Below are 15,061 nucleotides of genomic sequence, written 5' to 3' on the forward strand. Positions count from 1 at the left end.
AAAACCCTGGGAAAAGATGGAGAAAAACCTGGGAAAAACCCTGGGAAAAGATGGAGAAAAACCTGGGAAAAACGTGGGGAAAAACCTGGGAAAAGCCTGGGAAAAACTCGGAAAAACCTGAGGAAAAGCTGGGAAAAACTGGGAAAACCTGGGGAAAACCTGGGGAAAGCTGGGAAAAACCTGGGGAAAACTGGAGCCCGACCCCAGCCCAAATCCTGGGAATTCTGTCACACAAATCCCGGGAATCCCTCGGACCCCTCCAGGGATGGGGATCCAACCCTCCCTCACCCCTCCCGCTGCTTCCCAACCCTTTTTCCATGGAAAAATCATCCCAAATTTCCAGCCCTGGCACAGCTCGAGGCCGTTCCCTCCTGTCCTGCCCCATTCCCTGGGATCAGATCCCAAATCCTCCCTGGCAGATCCCAAATTCCCCCTGGGATCAGATCCCAAATTCCCCCTGGCAGATCCCAAATTCCCCCTGGCAGATCCCAAATTCCCCCTGGGATCAGATCCCAAATCCTCTCTGGCAGATCCCAAATTCCCCCTGGGATCAGATCCCAAATCCTCTCTGGCAGATCCCAAATTCCCCCTGGGATCAGATCCCAAATCCTCTCTGGCAGATCTCAAATCCCCCCTGGGATCAGATCCCAAATTCCCCCTGGCAGATCTCAAATCTCCCCTGGGATCAGATCCCAAATTCCCCCTGGGATCAGATCCCAAATTCCCTCCGGCAGATCCCAAATTGCCCCTGGGATCAGATCCCAAATCCTCTCTGGCAGATCCCAAATCTCCCCTGGGATCAGATCCCAAATTCCCCCTGGGATCAGATCCCAAATCCCCCCTGGCAATTCCCAAATCCCCCCTGGATCCCTTTTCCCTGGGATCACCCTCAGCTCCCTCAGGATCCTCCATTCCCGCTCCGGGCCCTCCCTCCATGAGGGGATTCCACCTTCCCCTCATAATTCGCCTCCCCCATCCCGTGAATCCCGGTTTTTCCCGGTTTATCCCGGTTTTTCCCGGTTTTTCCCGGTTTTTTCACCTTTCACCCGCGCGGATTTGGTCTCGAATTTGGTCAACATGGTCCCAGCCCGGCCCGGCCGCAACCCGGAACCTCCACGTCGGCACCGCAGGACCGCCCCGGAAACGGGCGCCGCTTCCATGCGTCACTTCCGCTGCATCGCGGAAGTGGAGCGGCCGCGGGCAGTGATGGCGGCGGGGCCGGGCCGGGGTTCCCCGGGAACGGCTCGGAATTCCCCGGGAACGGGCCGGAATTCCCCGGGAACGGGCCGGAGTTCCCCGGGAACGGGCCGGAATTCCCTGGGGATGCTCCGCGCGCTGCTCGTGGCCGCGCTGGCGGCGGGTGAGGCCTGAGGGGGAGGGGCAGGGGCGGTTTGGGGGGTCCTGAGGGGGGAACGGGGCTGAGGGCAAACCCCGGGAATGGCTCCGTTCCCTTTTCCCGCTCGTTCCCGACTCTGGAGCCCCTGGAGTCCCAGAAGAACGAACCGGGAAGGGGCTTTTCCTTCTGTGCCCCGGCGCACTCCCGGCTTCTGGAGCTGCTGGGGAAAGGGATTCTGCTCCCGCTTCCAGCACCATTCCCGCTGCTCCCCGGCCCATTCCCGGTCTTTGATCCCGGATTCCCGGCCCATTCCCAGTTCCTGATTCCGGTGTTTCCCAGCCCATTCCCAGTCCCTGATCCCGGTTCCTGATCCCGGTGTTTCCCGGCCCATTCCCAGTCCCTGATCCCGGTTCCTGATCCCAGTGTTTCCCAGCCCATTCCCAGTCCCTGATCCCGGTGTTTCCCAGCCCATTCCCAGTCCCTGATCCCGGTGTTTCCCAGCCCATTCCCAGTCCCTGATCCCGGTTCCTGATCCCAGTGTTTCCCGGCCCATTCCCAGTTCCTGATCCCGGTGTTTCCCAGCCCATTCCCGGTCTTTGATCCCGGATTCCCGGCCCATTCCCAGTCCCTGATCCCGGTGTTTCCCGGCCCATTCCCAGTCCCTGATCCCGGTTCCTGATCCCGGTGTTTCCCGGCCCATTCCCAGGTCCTGATCCCGGTGTTTCCCAGCCCATTCCCAGTCCCTGATCCCGGTTCCTGATCCCGGTGTTTCCCGGCCCATTCCCAGTCCCTGATCCCGGTTCCTGATCCCGGTGTTTCCCGGCCCATTCCCAGGTCCTGATCCCGGTGTTTCCCAGCCCATTCCCGGTTCCTGATCCCGGTGTTTCCCAGCCCATTCCCAGTCCCTGATCCCGGTCTTTGATCCCGGTTTCCCGGCCCATTCTCAGTCCCTGATCCCGGTGTTTCCCAGCCCATTCCCGGTCTTTGATCCCGGTGTTTCCCAGCCCATTCCTGGTTCCTGATCCCGGTTCCTGATCCCAGTGTTTCCCAGCCCATTCCTGGTTCCTGATCCCGGTTTCCCAGCCCATTCCCAGTCCCTGATCCCGGTTCCTGATCCCGGTGTTTCCCAGCCCATTCCCAGTCCCTGATCCCGGTTCCTGATCCCGGTGTTTCCCAGCCCATTCCCAGTCCCTGATCCCGGTTCCTGATCCCGGTGTTTCCCAGCCCATTCCCGGTCTTTGATCCCGGTGTTTCCCAGCCCATTCCCAGTTCCTATCCCGGTTCCCAATTCCGGTCCCTGATCCCAGCCAGTCCCTGATCCTGTTTCCCAGTTCCCGATGCCATTCCCAGTCTCTGATCCCAGTGTTTCCCTGGGCCATTCCCGGTTTCCCAGCCCATTCCCAGTTCCCGTTCCACTCCCGGTGTTTCCTATTCCCGGTCCCTGATCCTGATGTTTGTTTCCCATTCCTGCTCCCTGACCCTGGTGTTCCCAGCCCATTCCCGCTCCCGCTCCCTGTTCCCGGTGTTGTTTCCCATTCCCAATCCCGGTGTTGTTTCCCATTCCCGTTCCTGCTCCCTGTTCCTGGTGTTGTTTCCCATTCCCGTTCCCAATCCCCGATCCCGGTGTTGTTTCCCATTCCTGTTCCCAATCCCGGTGTTGTTTCCCATTCCTGTTCCCGATCCCGGTGTTGTTTCCCGTTCCCAATCCCCGATCCCGGTGTTGTTTCCCGTTCCCGATCCCCGATCCCAGTGTTGTTTCCCATTCCTGTTCCCAATCCCGGTGTTGTTTCCCATTCCTGTTCCCGATCCCGGTGTTGTTTCCCGTTCCCGATCCCCAATCCCGGTGTTGTTTCCCATTCCCACTCCCCGATCCCGGTGTTGTTTCCCATTCCTGTTCCCGTTCCCGGTGTTGTTTCCCGTTCCCAATCCCCGATCCCGGTGTTGTTTCCCATTCCCACTCCCCGATCCCAGTGTTGTTTCCCATTCCTGTTCCCGATCCCGGTGTTGTTTCCCGTTCCCAATCCCCGATCCCAGTGTTGTTTCCCGTTCCCAATCCCCGATCCCTGTGTTGTTTCCCGTTCCCGCTCCCCGATCCTGGTGTTGTCTCCCGTTCCCACTCCCCAATCCCAGTGTTGTTTCCCGTTCCTGACCGCGGTGTTTGTTTCCCATTCCCGCTCCCTGACCGTGGTGTTTGTTTCCCATTCCCGCTCCCTGACCGCAGTGTTTGTTTCCCATTCCCATTCCCGTTCCCACTCCCTGACCGCGGTGTTTGTTTCCCATTCCCGCTCCCTGACCGCGGTGTTTGTTTCCCATTCCCGTTCCCTGACCCCGGTGTTTGTTTCCCATTCCCGTTCCCATTCCCGTTCCTGCTCCCTGACCGCGGTGTTTGTTTCCCATTCCCGTTCCCTGACCCCGGTGTTTGTTTCCCATTCCCGTTCCCGTTCCCTGACCCCGGTGTTTGTTTCCCATTCCCGTTCCCTGACCCCGGTGTTTGTTTCCCATTCCCGCTCCCTGACCCCGGTGTTTGTTTCCCATTCCCGTTCCCTGACCCCAGTGTTTGTTTCCCATTCCCGTTCCCGCTCCCTGACCACGGTGTTTGTTTCCCGTTCCCGTTCCCATTCCCGGTGTTTGTTTCCCATTCCCGTTCCCGCTCCCTGACCGCGGTGTTTGTTTCCCGTTCCCATTCCCATTCCCGGTGTTTGTTTCCCGTTCCCGTTCCCATTCCCTGACCGCGGCGTTTGTGTCGTTTCCCGTGGCCAGCCCCGTGCCCGTGCCGGGGGAACTCGGTGCACCGCAAGATTTACATCCCGCTGAACCACACGGCGCCCTGCGTGCGCCTGCTCAACGCCACGCACCAGATCGGCTGCCAGTGTGAGTGTGGGGATAATTCCTGGGATTTGGGAATCTGGGAATGCTGGGGGTGTGAGGGGCACTGTGCCTGCTCAACGCCACGCACCAGATCGGCTGCCAGTGTGAGTGTGGGGATAATTCCTGGGATTTGGGAATCTGGGAATGCTGGGGGTGTGAGGGGCACTGTGCCTGCTCAACGCCACGCACCAGATCGGCTGCCAGTGTGAGTGTGGGGATAATTCCTGGGATTTGGGAATGCTGGGAATCTGGGAATGCTGGGGGTGTGAGGGGCACTGTGCTACTCAACACTGTGCACCAGATCGGCTGCCCATGTGAGTGTGGGGATAATTCCTGGGATTTGGGAATGCTGGGAATCTGGGAATGCTGGGAATGCTGGGGGTGTGAGGGGCACTGTGCCTGCTCAACGCCACGCACCAGATCGGCTGCCAGTGTGAGTGTGGGGATAATTCCTGGGATTTGGGAATGCTGGGAATCTGGGAATGCTGGGGGTGTGAGGGGCACTGTGCCTGCTCAACGCCACGCACCAGATCGGCTGCCAGTGTGAGTGTGGGGATAATTCCTGGGATTTGGGAATGCTGGGAATCTGGGAATGCTGGGGGTGTGAGGGGCACTGTGCCTGCTCAACGCCACGCACCAGATCGGCTGCCCATGTGAGTGTGGGGATAATTCCTGGGAATTGGGAATCTGGGAATGCTGGGGTGTGAGGGGCACTGTGCTACTCAACGCCACGCACCAGATCGGCTGCCCATGTGGGTGTGGGGATAATTCCTGGGATTTGGGAATGCTGGGAATTGGGAATGCTGGGAATCTGGGAACTTGGGAATGCTGGGGTGTGAGGGGCACTGTGCTGCTCAACGCCACGCACCAGATCGGCTGCCCGTGTGAGTGTGGGGCTGATTCCTGGGATTTTGAAATTTGGGAGTGCTGGGAATTTGGGAATCTGGGAATGCTGGGAATCTGGGAATGTTGGGAATGCTGGGAATCTGGGAATGCTGGGGGTGTGAGGGGCGCTGTGCCTGTTCAACACCACGCACCAGATCGGCTGCCAGTGTGAGTGTGGGGATAATTCCTGGGATTTTGAAATTTGGGAGTGCTGGGAATTTGGGAATGCTGGGAATCTGGGAATGCTGGGAATCTGGGAATGCTGGGAATCTGGGAATTTGGGAATCTGGGAATGCTGTGAATCTGGGAATGCTGGGAATTTGGGAATGCTGGGGGTGTGAGGGGCGCTGTGCCTGCTCAACACCATGCACCAGATCGGCTGCCCGTGTGAGTGTGGGGATAATTCCTGGGAATTTGCTGGGAATTTGGGAATGCTGGGAATCTGGGAATTTGGGAATTCTGGGAATTTCAGAGTGCTGGGAATGCTGGGGGTGTGAGGGGCGCTGTGCCTGCTCAACACCACGCACCAGATCAGCATGGGAATTTTGGAATGCTGGGAATTTGGGAATTCTGGGAATTTGGGAATGCTCAGGGGTGAGAGAGCCTCCCGGTGATCCTGCCGGTGTGATCCTCTGGATTTGAAGGAATCCCTTGGAATTCTGAGGGGACAAATCCCACATTTCCACCCCTCAGCTCTTCCCCTCAACCCCTCATCCCCCTGCCCTGGTATTCCATGGAAATCCAAGGATTTTTTTGTATGATTCCCTGGATTTCTGAGGGGACAAATCCCACATTTCCACCCCACAGCTCTTCCTTCAGTCCCTCATCCCTCTGCCCTGCTTTTCTATGGAAAACCTCTGGATTTGGAGGAATCCCTTGGAATTCTGAGGGGACAAATCCCACATTTCCATCCCTGAGCTCTTCCTTAAATTCCTTAGACTTCCTGCCTTGGTATTCCGGGGAATTTAGGGAATTCTGAGGGACAAATCCCACATTCCGACCCCTCAGCTCTCCCCCTCAACCCCTCATCCCCCTGCCTTGGTATTCCATGGAGATCCAGGGATTTTTTGTGGGATTCCCTGGAATTCTGAGGGGACAAATCCCACATTTCCATCCCTCAGCTCTTCCTTCAATCCCTCATCCCTCTCTCCTGCTTTTCCATGGAAAACCTCTGGATTTGGAGGAATCCCTTGGAATTCTGAGGGGACAAATCCCACATTCCCACCCCTTAGCTCTTCCCCTCAACTCCTCATCCCCCTGCCCTGGTATTCCATGGAAATCCAGGGATTTTTTTGTGGGATTCCCTGGAATTCTGCAGCTCCCGTTTCTCCCCAGCCTCGCTGAGCGGCAACACGGGCGTGATCCACGTGGTGGAGAAGGAGCAGGACCTGGAATGGGTCCTGGCCAAGGGCCCCCACCCCCCCTACATGATCCTGCTGGACGGGAACCTCTTCTCCAGGTGGGATCTTCGGGATGGGAAACGCCAAAATTCGGGATCAAATCCCCTCCTCCGAGTCCCCACAGCGCCCGGGCTCGGAGCCTTCCCAGCACCTCAGGGATTTACTCCCTGCTAAACTTGCATTTTCCTTCTTTTTTTTAGTGGGATTGGGCTCCCAGATCTGTGCGGTGTTGATCCGTGATTTTAAAATAAACAGGGAAAATAAAACTTGGGATGGGCTTGGGGCTCCTGTCCTTGGGAAAGGCGTGGCTGGAATTTTCCCCCTGTTGATTTTTCCCACATTTTGGGCCCTCACAAGATAAAAATCCCAAGATTTTTCCTTCATTTCCTTGATTTCATTTTTCCCTAGATAAATCCCAAATTCCAGCCCCGTTTTCCCTTTCCAGGGAGGTTTTGATGTGTCTGAGGTGAATTTCCAGGATTCGTGGCCTTGTTGGTTTTCCACCGTTTTGGGCCCTCGTGAGATAAAAATCCCGGGATTTTCCCTTCATTTCCCTGATTTATCCCCGGATTTCACTTTTCTGTGGATAAATCCCAAATTCCAGCCCCGTTTTCCCTTTCCAGGGAGGTTTTGATGTGTCTGAGGTGAATTTCCAGGATTTGTGGCCTTGTTGGTTTTCCACCATTTTGGGCCGCCATGAGATAAAAATCCGGGGATTTTCCCTTCATTTCCCTGATGTATCCCTGGATTTCACTTTTCTGTGGATAAATCCCAAATTCCAGCCCCATTTTCCCTTTTCCAGGGAGATTTTGATGCGTCTGAAGGGAAACTCCCGGGTTTCCGGCCTGGCCGTGGCCGCTGCCTCTCCCCCGCCTTCCAAAGGATTTTCCCCGGGATTGAAATGTCCCAACGATGGATTTGGTGAGCAAAATTCCCAACTTTCCCCCCTTTTTCCCAATTTACCCCTGGTTTCCTCTGGTTTTGTTATATTTTTTCCCCATTTTCACCATTTTTTTCTTTTTTTTCCCTTTTTTTTCCCCATTTTTATCCCATTTTTATCTCATTTTCCCCCATGTAGGGCTGTAGTCAGACTCCTATGGGCCACAGTTCTCTCACTGTTTTTCCCATTTTTATCCCATTTTTCCCCATTTTAAGCCCATTTTTCCCCCATCCAGGACTCCATTTTATCCCATTTTATCCCATTTTTCACTGTTCTTTTCTTGTTTTATCCCATTTTTATCCCATTTCTATCCCATTGTTCACTGTTCTTTTCTTGTTTTATCCCATTTTTATCCCATTTCTATCCCATTGTTCACTGTTCTTTCCTTGTTTTAGCTCATTTTTATCCCATTTCCCCCCATTTTTATCCCATTTCCCCCTGTTTTTATCCCATTTTTCCCCCATCCAGGGCTGTACTCGAACTCCTACGGGCCGCAGTTCTGCCACTGTTTTTCCCCCTATTTTATCCCATTTTGTCCCAGTTTTCACTGTTCTTTCTTTGTTTTATCCCATTTTTATCCCATTTTCCCCATTTTTATCCCATTTTCCCCCATTTTCCCCCCATTTCTCCCCATCCAGGGCTGTACTCAGACTCCTACGGGCCGCAGTTCTGCCACTGTTTGTCCCATTTGTCCCATTTTTCACTGTTCTTTCCTTGTTTTATCCCATTTTTTCCCATTTTTTGCTGTTCTTTCCTTGTTTTAGCCCATTTTTTCCCATTTCCCCCCATTTTTATCCCATTTTTCTCCCCGTCCAGGGCTGTACTCAGACTCCTACGGGCCGCAGTTCTGCCACTGTTTGTCCCATTTGTACCCCATTTTTCACTGTTCTTTCCTTGTTTTATCCCATTTTTATCCCATTTTTTCCCATTTCCCCCCATTTTTTGCCATTTCCCCCCATTTTTACCCCATTTTTCTCCCCGTCCAGGGCTGTACTCAGACTCCTACGGGCCGCAGTTCTGCCACTGTTTGTCCCATTTGTACCCCATTTTTCACTGTTCTTTCCTTGTTTTATCCCATTTTTATCCCATTTTTTCCCATTTCCCCCCATTTTTTGCCATTTCCCCCCATTTTTATCCCATTTTTCTCCCCATCCAGGGCTGTACTCAGACTCCTATGGGCCGCAGTTCGCGCACTGCAACGGCTCCGAGTGGAACCCGGGCGGCTCCGGGCTCTCCTACGAGGATTTCCCCTTCCCCATTTTCCTGCTGCAGGACGCCAACGAGACCCGGCTCATCAAAGAGGTGCTGGGGGAAAACCCCTTCAAAATTCCTTAAAATCCACTGGGAAGCCATAAAAATCCATTTAAAATTCATTACAGTCCATTAAAATCCCTTCAAAATCCATAAAAATTCAATGGAAAGCCATAAAAATTATTAGAAATTCATTGGAAATCCATAAAAATCCATTTAAAATTCACTACAATCCATAAAAATCCATTGGAGATCCATAAAAATCCACTGGAAATTCATTACAATCTATAAATATCCCTTCAAAATCCATAAAAATGCATTAAAACTCCGTAAAAATATGTTTAAAATTCATTACAATCCATTAAAAGCTCTTCAAAATCCATAAAAACCCATTGGAAATCCATAAAAATCTATTTGAAATTAATTGGAAATCCATTGGGAATCCATAAAAATCCATTTGAAATTCATTGCAAATCCATAAAAATCCATTGGAAATCCATAAAAGTCCATTAAAACCCCTTCAAAGTTCGTAAAAATCCAGAAAAAAAGCATTTAAAGCCATAAAAATACAAAAAAAAATCCCAAAAATCCCAAAAAAATCTGCAAAACTTTACAAAAATTAAAAAAAAATTCCCAAAAATCACCAAAAAATCTGCAAAAATTTACATAAATCCCAAAAAATCCAAAAAAATTCACAAAAATCTCCAAAAAATCCCAAAAAATCCACAAAAATCCCTAAAAAATACCAGAAAATTCACAAAGATCCCCAAAAAAATCTGCAAAAATTTACATAAATCCCAAAAAATCCAAAAAAATTCACAAAAATCTCCAAAAAATCCCAAAAAATCCACAAAAATCCCTAAAAAATACCAGAAAATTCACAAAGATCCCCAAAAAAATCTGCAAAAATTTACAAAAATCCCTAAAAAAAAATCCCAAAAAGTTCACAAAAAATTGCAAAAAATCTCTAAAAAAATCCCAAAAAATTCACAAGAATCTCAAAAAAATCTGCAAAAATTTTCAGAAATTCCTACAAAATCCTAAAAAATTCCCAAAAATCCCAGAGAAATCTGTAAAAATTTACAAAAATCCCAAGAAATTTGTAAAAATCCCCAGAAAGTCTGCAAAAATTTACAAAATCCCTAAAAAAACCTCAAAAAATTCACAAAAATCTCAAAAAAATCTGTAAAAGTCCCTAAAAGATCCCAAAAAATTCACAAAAATCCTTAAAACATCTGCAAAAATTTACAAAAATCCCTAAACAATCCCAAAAAATTCATAAAAATCCCCAAAAAATCTGCAAAAATTTACAAAAATCCCTTAAAAATCCCAGAAAATTTCACAAAAATCCCTAAAAAAATCACAAAATCCCCAAGAAATCTGCAGAAATTTACAAAAACCCCTAAAAATTCGCAAAAATCCATGAAAACTCTGCAAAAATTTACAGAAGTTCCTAAAAAATAAAAAAAAAATCAGAAAAATTCCTAAAAAATCCCTAAAAAAAAACCAAAAAAATCACAAAAACCCCAAAAAATCTGCAAAAATTTACAAAAACCCCTAAAAAACCCCCAAAAAATGGACAAAAACCTCGTAAATTGCCGCAGCGCCCAAAAGCCGTGCGGCCGCGCCGGGGCTCCTGTGCCGCGGTTCCCGTGCTGAGGCTCCTGTTGCTCCCGTGTCGCGGTTCCTGTGCTGAGGCTCCCGTTGCTCCCGTGCCGAGGCTCCCGTGCCGCGGTTCCCGTTGCTCCTGTGCCGCGGCTCTTCTGGTTCCCGTTGCTCCCGTGCCGAGGCCCTCGTGGCTCCCGTTGCTCCCATGCCGAGGCTCCCGTGCCGCAGTTCCCATGCCGAGGCTCTCATGCCGAGGCTCCCATGCCATGGTTCCCGTTGCTCCCATGCCGCAGCTCCCATGCCGCGGCTCTTGTAGCTCCCATTGCTCGCATGCCGCGGCTCCCGTTGCTCCCGTGCCGCGGCTCCCGTGGCTCCCGTTGCTCCCGTGCCGCGGCTCCCGAGGCTCCCATGCCGCGGCTCCCATGGCTCCCATTGCTCCCGTGCCGTGGCTCCCATGGCTCCCGTGCCGCGGCTCCCGCGGCTCCCGTGGCTCCCATGCCGCGGCTCCCGTGGCTCCCGTTGCTCCCATGCCGCGGCTCCCGTGGCTCCCGTTGCTCCCGTGCCGAGGCTCTCGTGGCTCCCGTTGCTCCCGTGCCGAGGCTCCCGTTGCTCCCGTGCCGCGGCTCCCGAGGCTCCCATGCCGGGGCTCCCGTGGCTCCCGTTGCTCCCATGCCGGGGCTCCCGTGGCTCCCGTTGCTCCCGTGCCGCGGCTCCCGTTGCTCCCATGCCGCGGCTCCTGTGGCTCCCATGCCGCGGCTCCCGTGGCTCCCGTTGCTCCCGTGCCGCGGCTCCCGTGGCTCCCGTTGCTCCTGTGCCGCGGCTCCCGTGGCTCCCGTTGCTCCCGTGCCGGGGCTCCCGTGGCTCCCATGCCGCGGCTCCCGTGGCTCCCGTTGCTCCCGTGCCGCGGCTCCCGTGGCTCCCGTTGCTCCCGTGCCGCGGCTCCCGTGGCTCCCGTGCCGCGGCTCCCGCGCCGACGCTCCCGCGCTGTTCCCTGCAGTGTTTCCGAGCTCACAACGTCCCCGAGGGCCCGGGCGCGGCGCCGCGGTTCCCGCTGTGCGCCATGCAGCTCCTGGCTCACATGCACGCCGCAGCCAGCACCGTCACCTGCATGCGCCGCAGCTCGCTGCAGAGCGCCTTCAGCATCAACCCAGGTCTGCCATGGGGCTGCACTGGGGAGTACTGGGATGGACTGGGGTGTACTGGGCTGTAATGGGATGTACTGGGGTGTACTGGGATGGACTGGGATGTACTGGGGAGTACTGGGATGGACTGGGGTGTACTGGGCTGTAATGGGATGTACTGGGGTGTACTGGGATGGACTGGGATGGACTGGGATGTACTGGGGAGTACTGGGATGTACTGGGGTGTACTGGGATGGACTGGGATGGACTGGGATGTACTGGGGAGTACTGGGATGTACTGGGATGTACTGGGATGTACTGGGGTGTACTGGGATGCACTGGGATGTACTGGGATGTACTGGGGAGTACTGGGATGGACTGGGGAGTACTGGGATGGACTGGGGAGTACTGGGATGTACTGGGGAGTACTGGGATGTACTGGGATGTACTGGGATATACTGGGATGTACTGGGATGCACTGGGATGTACTGGGGAGTACTGGGGTGCACTGGGATGTACTGGGGTGTACTGGGATGTACTGGGGAGTACTGGGATGTACTGGGGTGTACTGGGATGTACTGGGGAGTACTGGGGTGCACTGGGATGTACTGGGTGTACTGGGATGTACTGGGCTGTACTGGGCTGTACTGGGTTGTACTGGGGTGTACTGGGATGTACTGGGGTGTACTGGGCTGTACTGGGATGTACTGGGATGTACTGGGCTGTACTGGGATGTACTGGGTTGTACTGGGATGTACTGGGGAGTACTGGGATGTACTGGGATATACTGGGATGTACTGGGATGTACTGGGGTGTACTGGGATGTACTGGGCTGTACTGGGCTGTACTGGGATGTACTGGGGTGTACTGGGATGTACTGGGGAGTACTGGGATGTACTGGGATGTACTGGGCTGTACTGGGATGTACTGGGATATACTGGGATGTACTGGGATGCACTGGGATGTACTGGGATGCACTGGGATGTACTGGGGAGTACTGGGATATACTGGGATGTACTGGGGAGTACTGGGATGTACTGGGATGTACTGGGGTGCACTGGGGTGTACTGGGGTGTACTGGGATGTACTGGGGAGTACTGGGGTGCACTGCGGTGTACTGGGATGTACTGGGATGTACTGGGATGTACTGGGATCTACTTGGCTGTACTGGGATGTACTGGGATGGACTGGGCTGTACTGGGATGTACTGGGCTGTACTGGGATGTACTGGGGTGCACTGGGATGTACTGGGATGTACTGGGATATACTGGGATGTACTGGGCCGTACTGGGATGTACTGGGATGTACTGGGGTGCACTGGGGTGTACTGGGATGTACTGGGATCTACTTGGCTGTACTGGGATGTACTGGGATGTACTGGGATATACTGGGATGTACTGGGGTGTACTGGGATGTACTGGGATATACTGGGATGTACTGGGCTGTACTGGGATGTACTGGGATGTACTGGGCTGTACTGGGATGTACTGGGGTGCACTGGGCTGTACTGGGATGTACTGGGATATACTGGGATGTACTGGGCTGCGCTGGGGCTGCAGCATCAGCCCAGGTCAGCAGCCCAAATCCTGCTGCAGAAACACGGGGAAATCCTGGGAGAATCCTGGGGATTTCTTGGGAAAATCCTGGGGAAATCCTGCGAAACCCCGGGATGATCCTGGGGTAATCCTGGGGAAATCCTGGGAAACCCTGGGAGGATCCAGGGGAAATCCTGGAAAATCCTGGGAAGATCCTGGGGAAATCCTGGGAGGATCCTGGGAACATCCTGGGAGGATCCTGGGAACATCCTGGGAAACCCTGGGAGGATCCAGGGGAAATCCTGGGAGGATCCTGGGAAAATCCTGGGAAAATCATGAGAAAATCCCAGGGAAATCCAGGGGAAATCCTGGGAATTCCAGCATCTGGAGCTCCCTGAATGCCACCAATCCCTTTGTGTTTTCCGTGAAAATTCCAGTAGAAATCCCATTTTTCCCGTTTTTTCCCGTAAAAATTCCTGTAGAATTCTCATTTTTCCTGTTTTTTTCCATAAAAATTCCTGCAGAAATCCCATTTTTTTCTGGTTTTTTTCCATACAAATTCCTGTAGAAATCCCATTTTTCCACTTTTTTTCCATAAAAATAACTGCAGAAATCCCATTTCCCCCCATTTTTAGCAGGATTTCCCATTTTTTCATGGAGATTTCCCATTTTTCCATGGAGAGTTCCCATTTTCCCTGGAATGTTTTCGTTGCAGAGATCGTGTGTGACCCCCTGCTGGATTCAGGAGCTCCCTGAATCCCACCAATCCCTTCCTGTTTTCCGTGAAAATCCTTGTAGAAATCCTATTTTCCTGGTTTTTTTGGATAAAAATTCCTGTAGAAATCCTATTTTTTCCATATTTTTCCCATAAAAATTCCTGCAGAAATCTCATTTTCCCCTTTTTTCCCGTAAGAATTCCTGTAGAATTCTCGTTTTTCCTGTTTTTTTTTTCCATAAAAATTCCTGCAGAAATCTCATTTTTCCTCATTTTTAGCAGGATTTCCCATTTTTCCCTGGAGTTTTCCCATTTTTCCCTGGAATGTTCTCCTTGCAGAGATCGTGTGTGCCCCCCTGCTGGATTCAGGAGCTCCCAGAATCCCACCAATCCCTTTGTGTTTTCCATGAAAATTCCCACAGAAATCCCATTTTCCCGTTTTTTTTCCATAAAAATTCCTGTAGAAATCCCATTTTCCCCTTTTTTCCCATAAAAATTCCTGTAGAAATCCCATTGTTTCTGTTTTTTCCCATGAAAATTCCTGTAGAAATCCCATTTTTCCTGTTTTTTTTCAATAAAAAATCCTGCAGAAATCTCATTTTTTCCCATTTTTAGCAGGATTTCCCATTTTTCCCTGGAGGTTTCCCATTTTCCCCTGGAGTTTCCCCCTTTTCCCCTGGAGATTTCCCATTTTCCCCTGGAGATTTCCCATTTTCCCTGGAGATTTCCCATTTTCCCTGGAGGTTTCCCATTTTCCCCTGGAGATTTCCCATTTTCCCCTGGAGTTTCCCCCTTTTTCCCTGGAGATTTCCCATTTTCCCCTGGAGATTTCCCATTTTTCCCTGGAGTTTTCCCCCTTTTTCCCTGGAGATTTCCCATTTTCCCTGGAGATTTCCCATTTTCCCCTGGAGTTTCCCCCTTTTTCCCTGGTGGTTTCCCATTTTTCCCTGGAGATTTCCCATTTTTCCCTGGAGGTTTCCCATTTTCCCCTGGAGATTTCCCATTTTTCCCTGGAGTTTCCCCCTTTTTCCCTGGAGATTTTCCATTTTCCCTGGAGTTTTCCCATTTTCCCCTGGTGGTTTCCCATTTTTCCCTGGTGGTTTCCCATTTTCCCCTGAAGATTTCCCATTTTCCCCTGGTGGTTTCCCATTTTTCCCTGGAGATTTCCCATTTTTCCCTGGAGGTTTCCCATTTTCCCCTGGAGATTTCCCATTTTTCCCTGGAGTTTCCCCCTTTTTCCCTGGAGGTTTCCCATTTTCCCCTGGAGATTTCCCATTTTCCCCTGGAGTTTCCCCCTTTTTCCCTGGAGATTTCCCATTTTCCCTGGAGATTTCCCATTTTCCCCTGGAGATTTCCCATTTTCCCCTGGAGATTTCCCATTTTCCCCTGGAGGTTTCCCATT

At 52.1% G+C, this 15,061-nt stretch overlaps 3 protein-coding genes across 5 annotated transcripts in view; 1 reads left to right on the top strand and 2 right to left on the bottom strand.

Moving 5' to 3' along the window:
- The window catches only part of COPA (COPI coat complex subunit alpha), a 35,306-nt gene extending 34,182 nt beyond the window's left edge, over window positions 1-1,124 (bottom strand). Inside the window, exon 1 of the mRNA XM_053966802.1 lies at window positions 1,040-1,124. Within this exon, the coding sequence (XP_053822777.1) occupies window positions 1,040-1,079 (40 nt within the window). The 5' untranslated portion in view covers window positions 1,080-1,124. The remainder of the gene's footprint in view (window positions 1-1,039) is intronic.
- The window catches only part of NCSTN (nicastrin), a 40,294-nt gene continuing 26,310 nt past the window's right edge, over window positions 1,078-15,061 (top strand). For all 3 annotated transcript variants that reach the window (XM_053966805.1, XM_053966803.1, XM_053966804.1), the window contains exons 1-6: window positions 1,078-1,360; window positions 4,097-4,207; window positions 6,425-6,548; window positions 7,292-7,410; window positions 8,586-8,731; window positions 11,286-11,439. In XM_053966805.1, coding sequence (XP_053822780.1) covers window positions 1,078-1,360; window positions 4,097-4,207; window positions 6,425-6,548; window positions 7,292-7,410; window positions 8,586-8,731; window positions 11,286-11,439 — 937 coding nt within the window. The remainder of the gene's footprint in view (window positions 1,361-4,096; window positions 4,208-6,424; window positions 6,549-7,291; window positions 7,411-8,585; window positions 8,732-11,285; window positions 11,440-15,061) is intronic.
- Window positions 1,448-4,072, bottom strand: LOC128801134 (uncharacterized). Its single transcript, XM_053966811.1, has 2 exons — window positions 3,748-4,072; window positions 1,448-3,702 (listed from the first exon to the last, which is right to left on the bottom strand). The coding sequence occupies exons 1-2, from the start codon at window positions 3,953-3,955 to the stop codon at window positions 2,765-2,767; spliced, it is 1,146 nt and encodes a 381-aa protein (XP_053822786.1). The 5' UTR covers window positions 3,956-4,072; the 3' UTR covers window positions 1,448-2,764.

The sequence above is a fragment of the Vidua chalybeata genome, chromosome 29 (assembly GCF_026979565.1).
Source record: "Vidua chalybeata isolate OUT-0048 chromosome 29, bVidCha1 merged haplotype, whole genome shotgun sequence".
Taxonomy (NCBI): domain Eukaryota; kingdom Metazoa; phylum Chordata; class Aves; order Passeriformes; family Viduidae; genus Vidua; species Vidua chalybeata.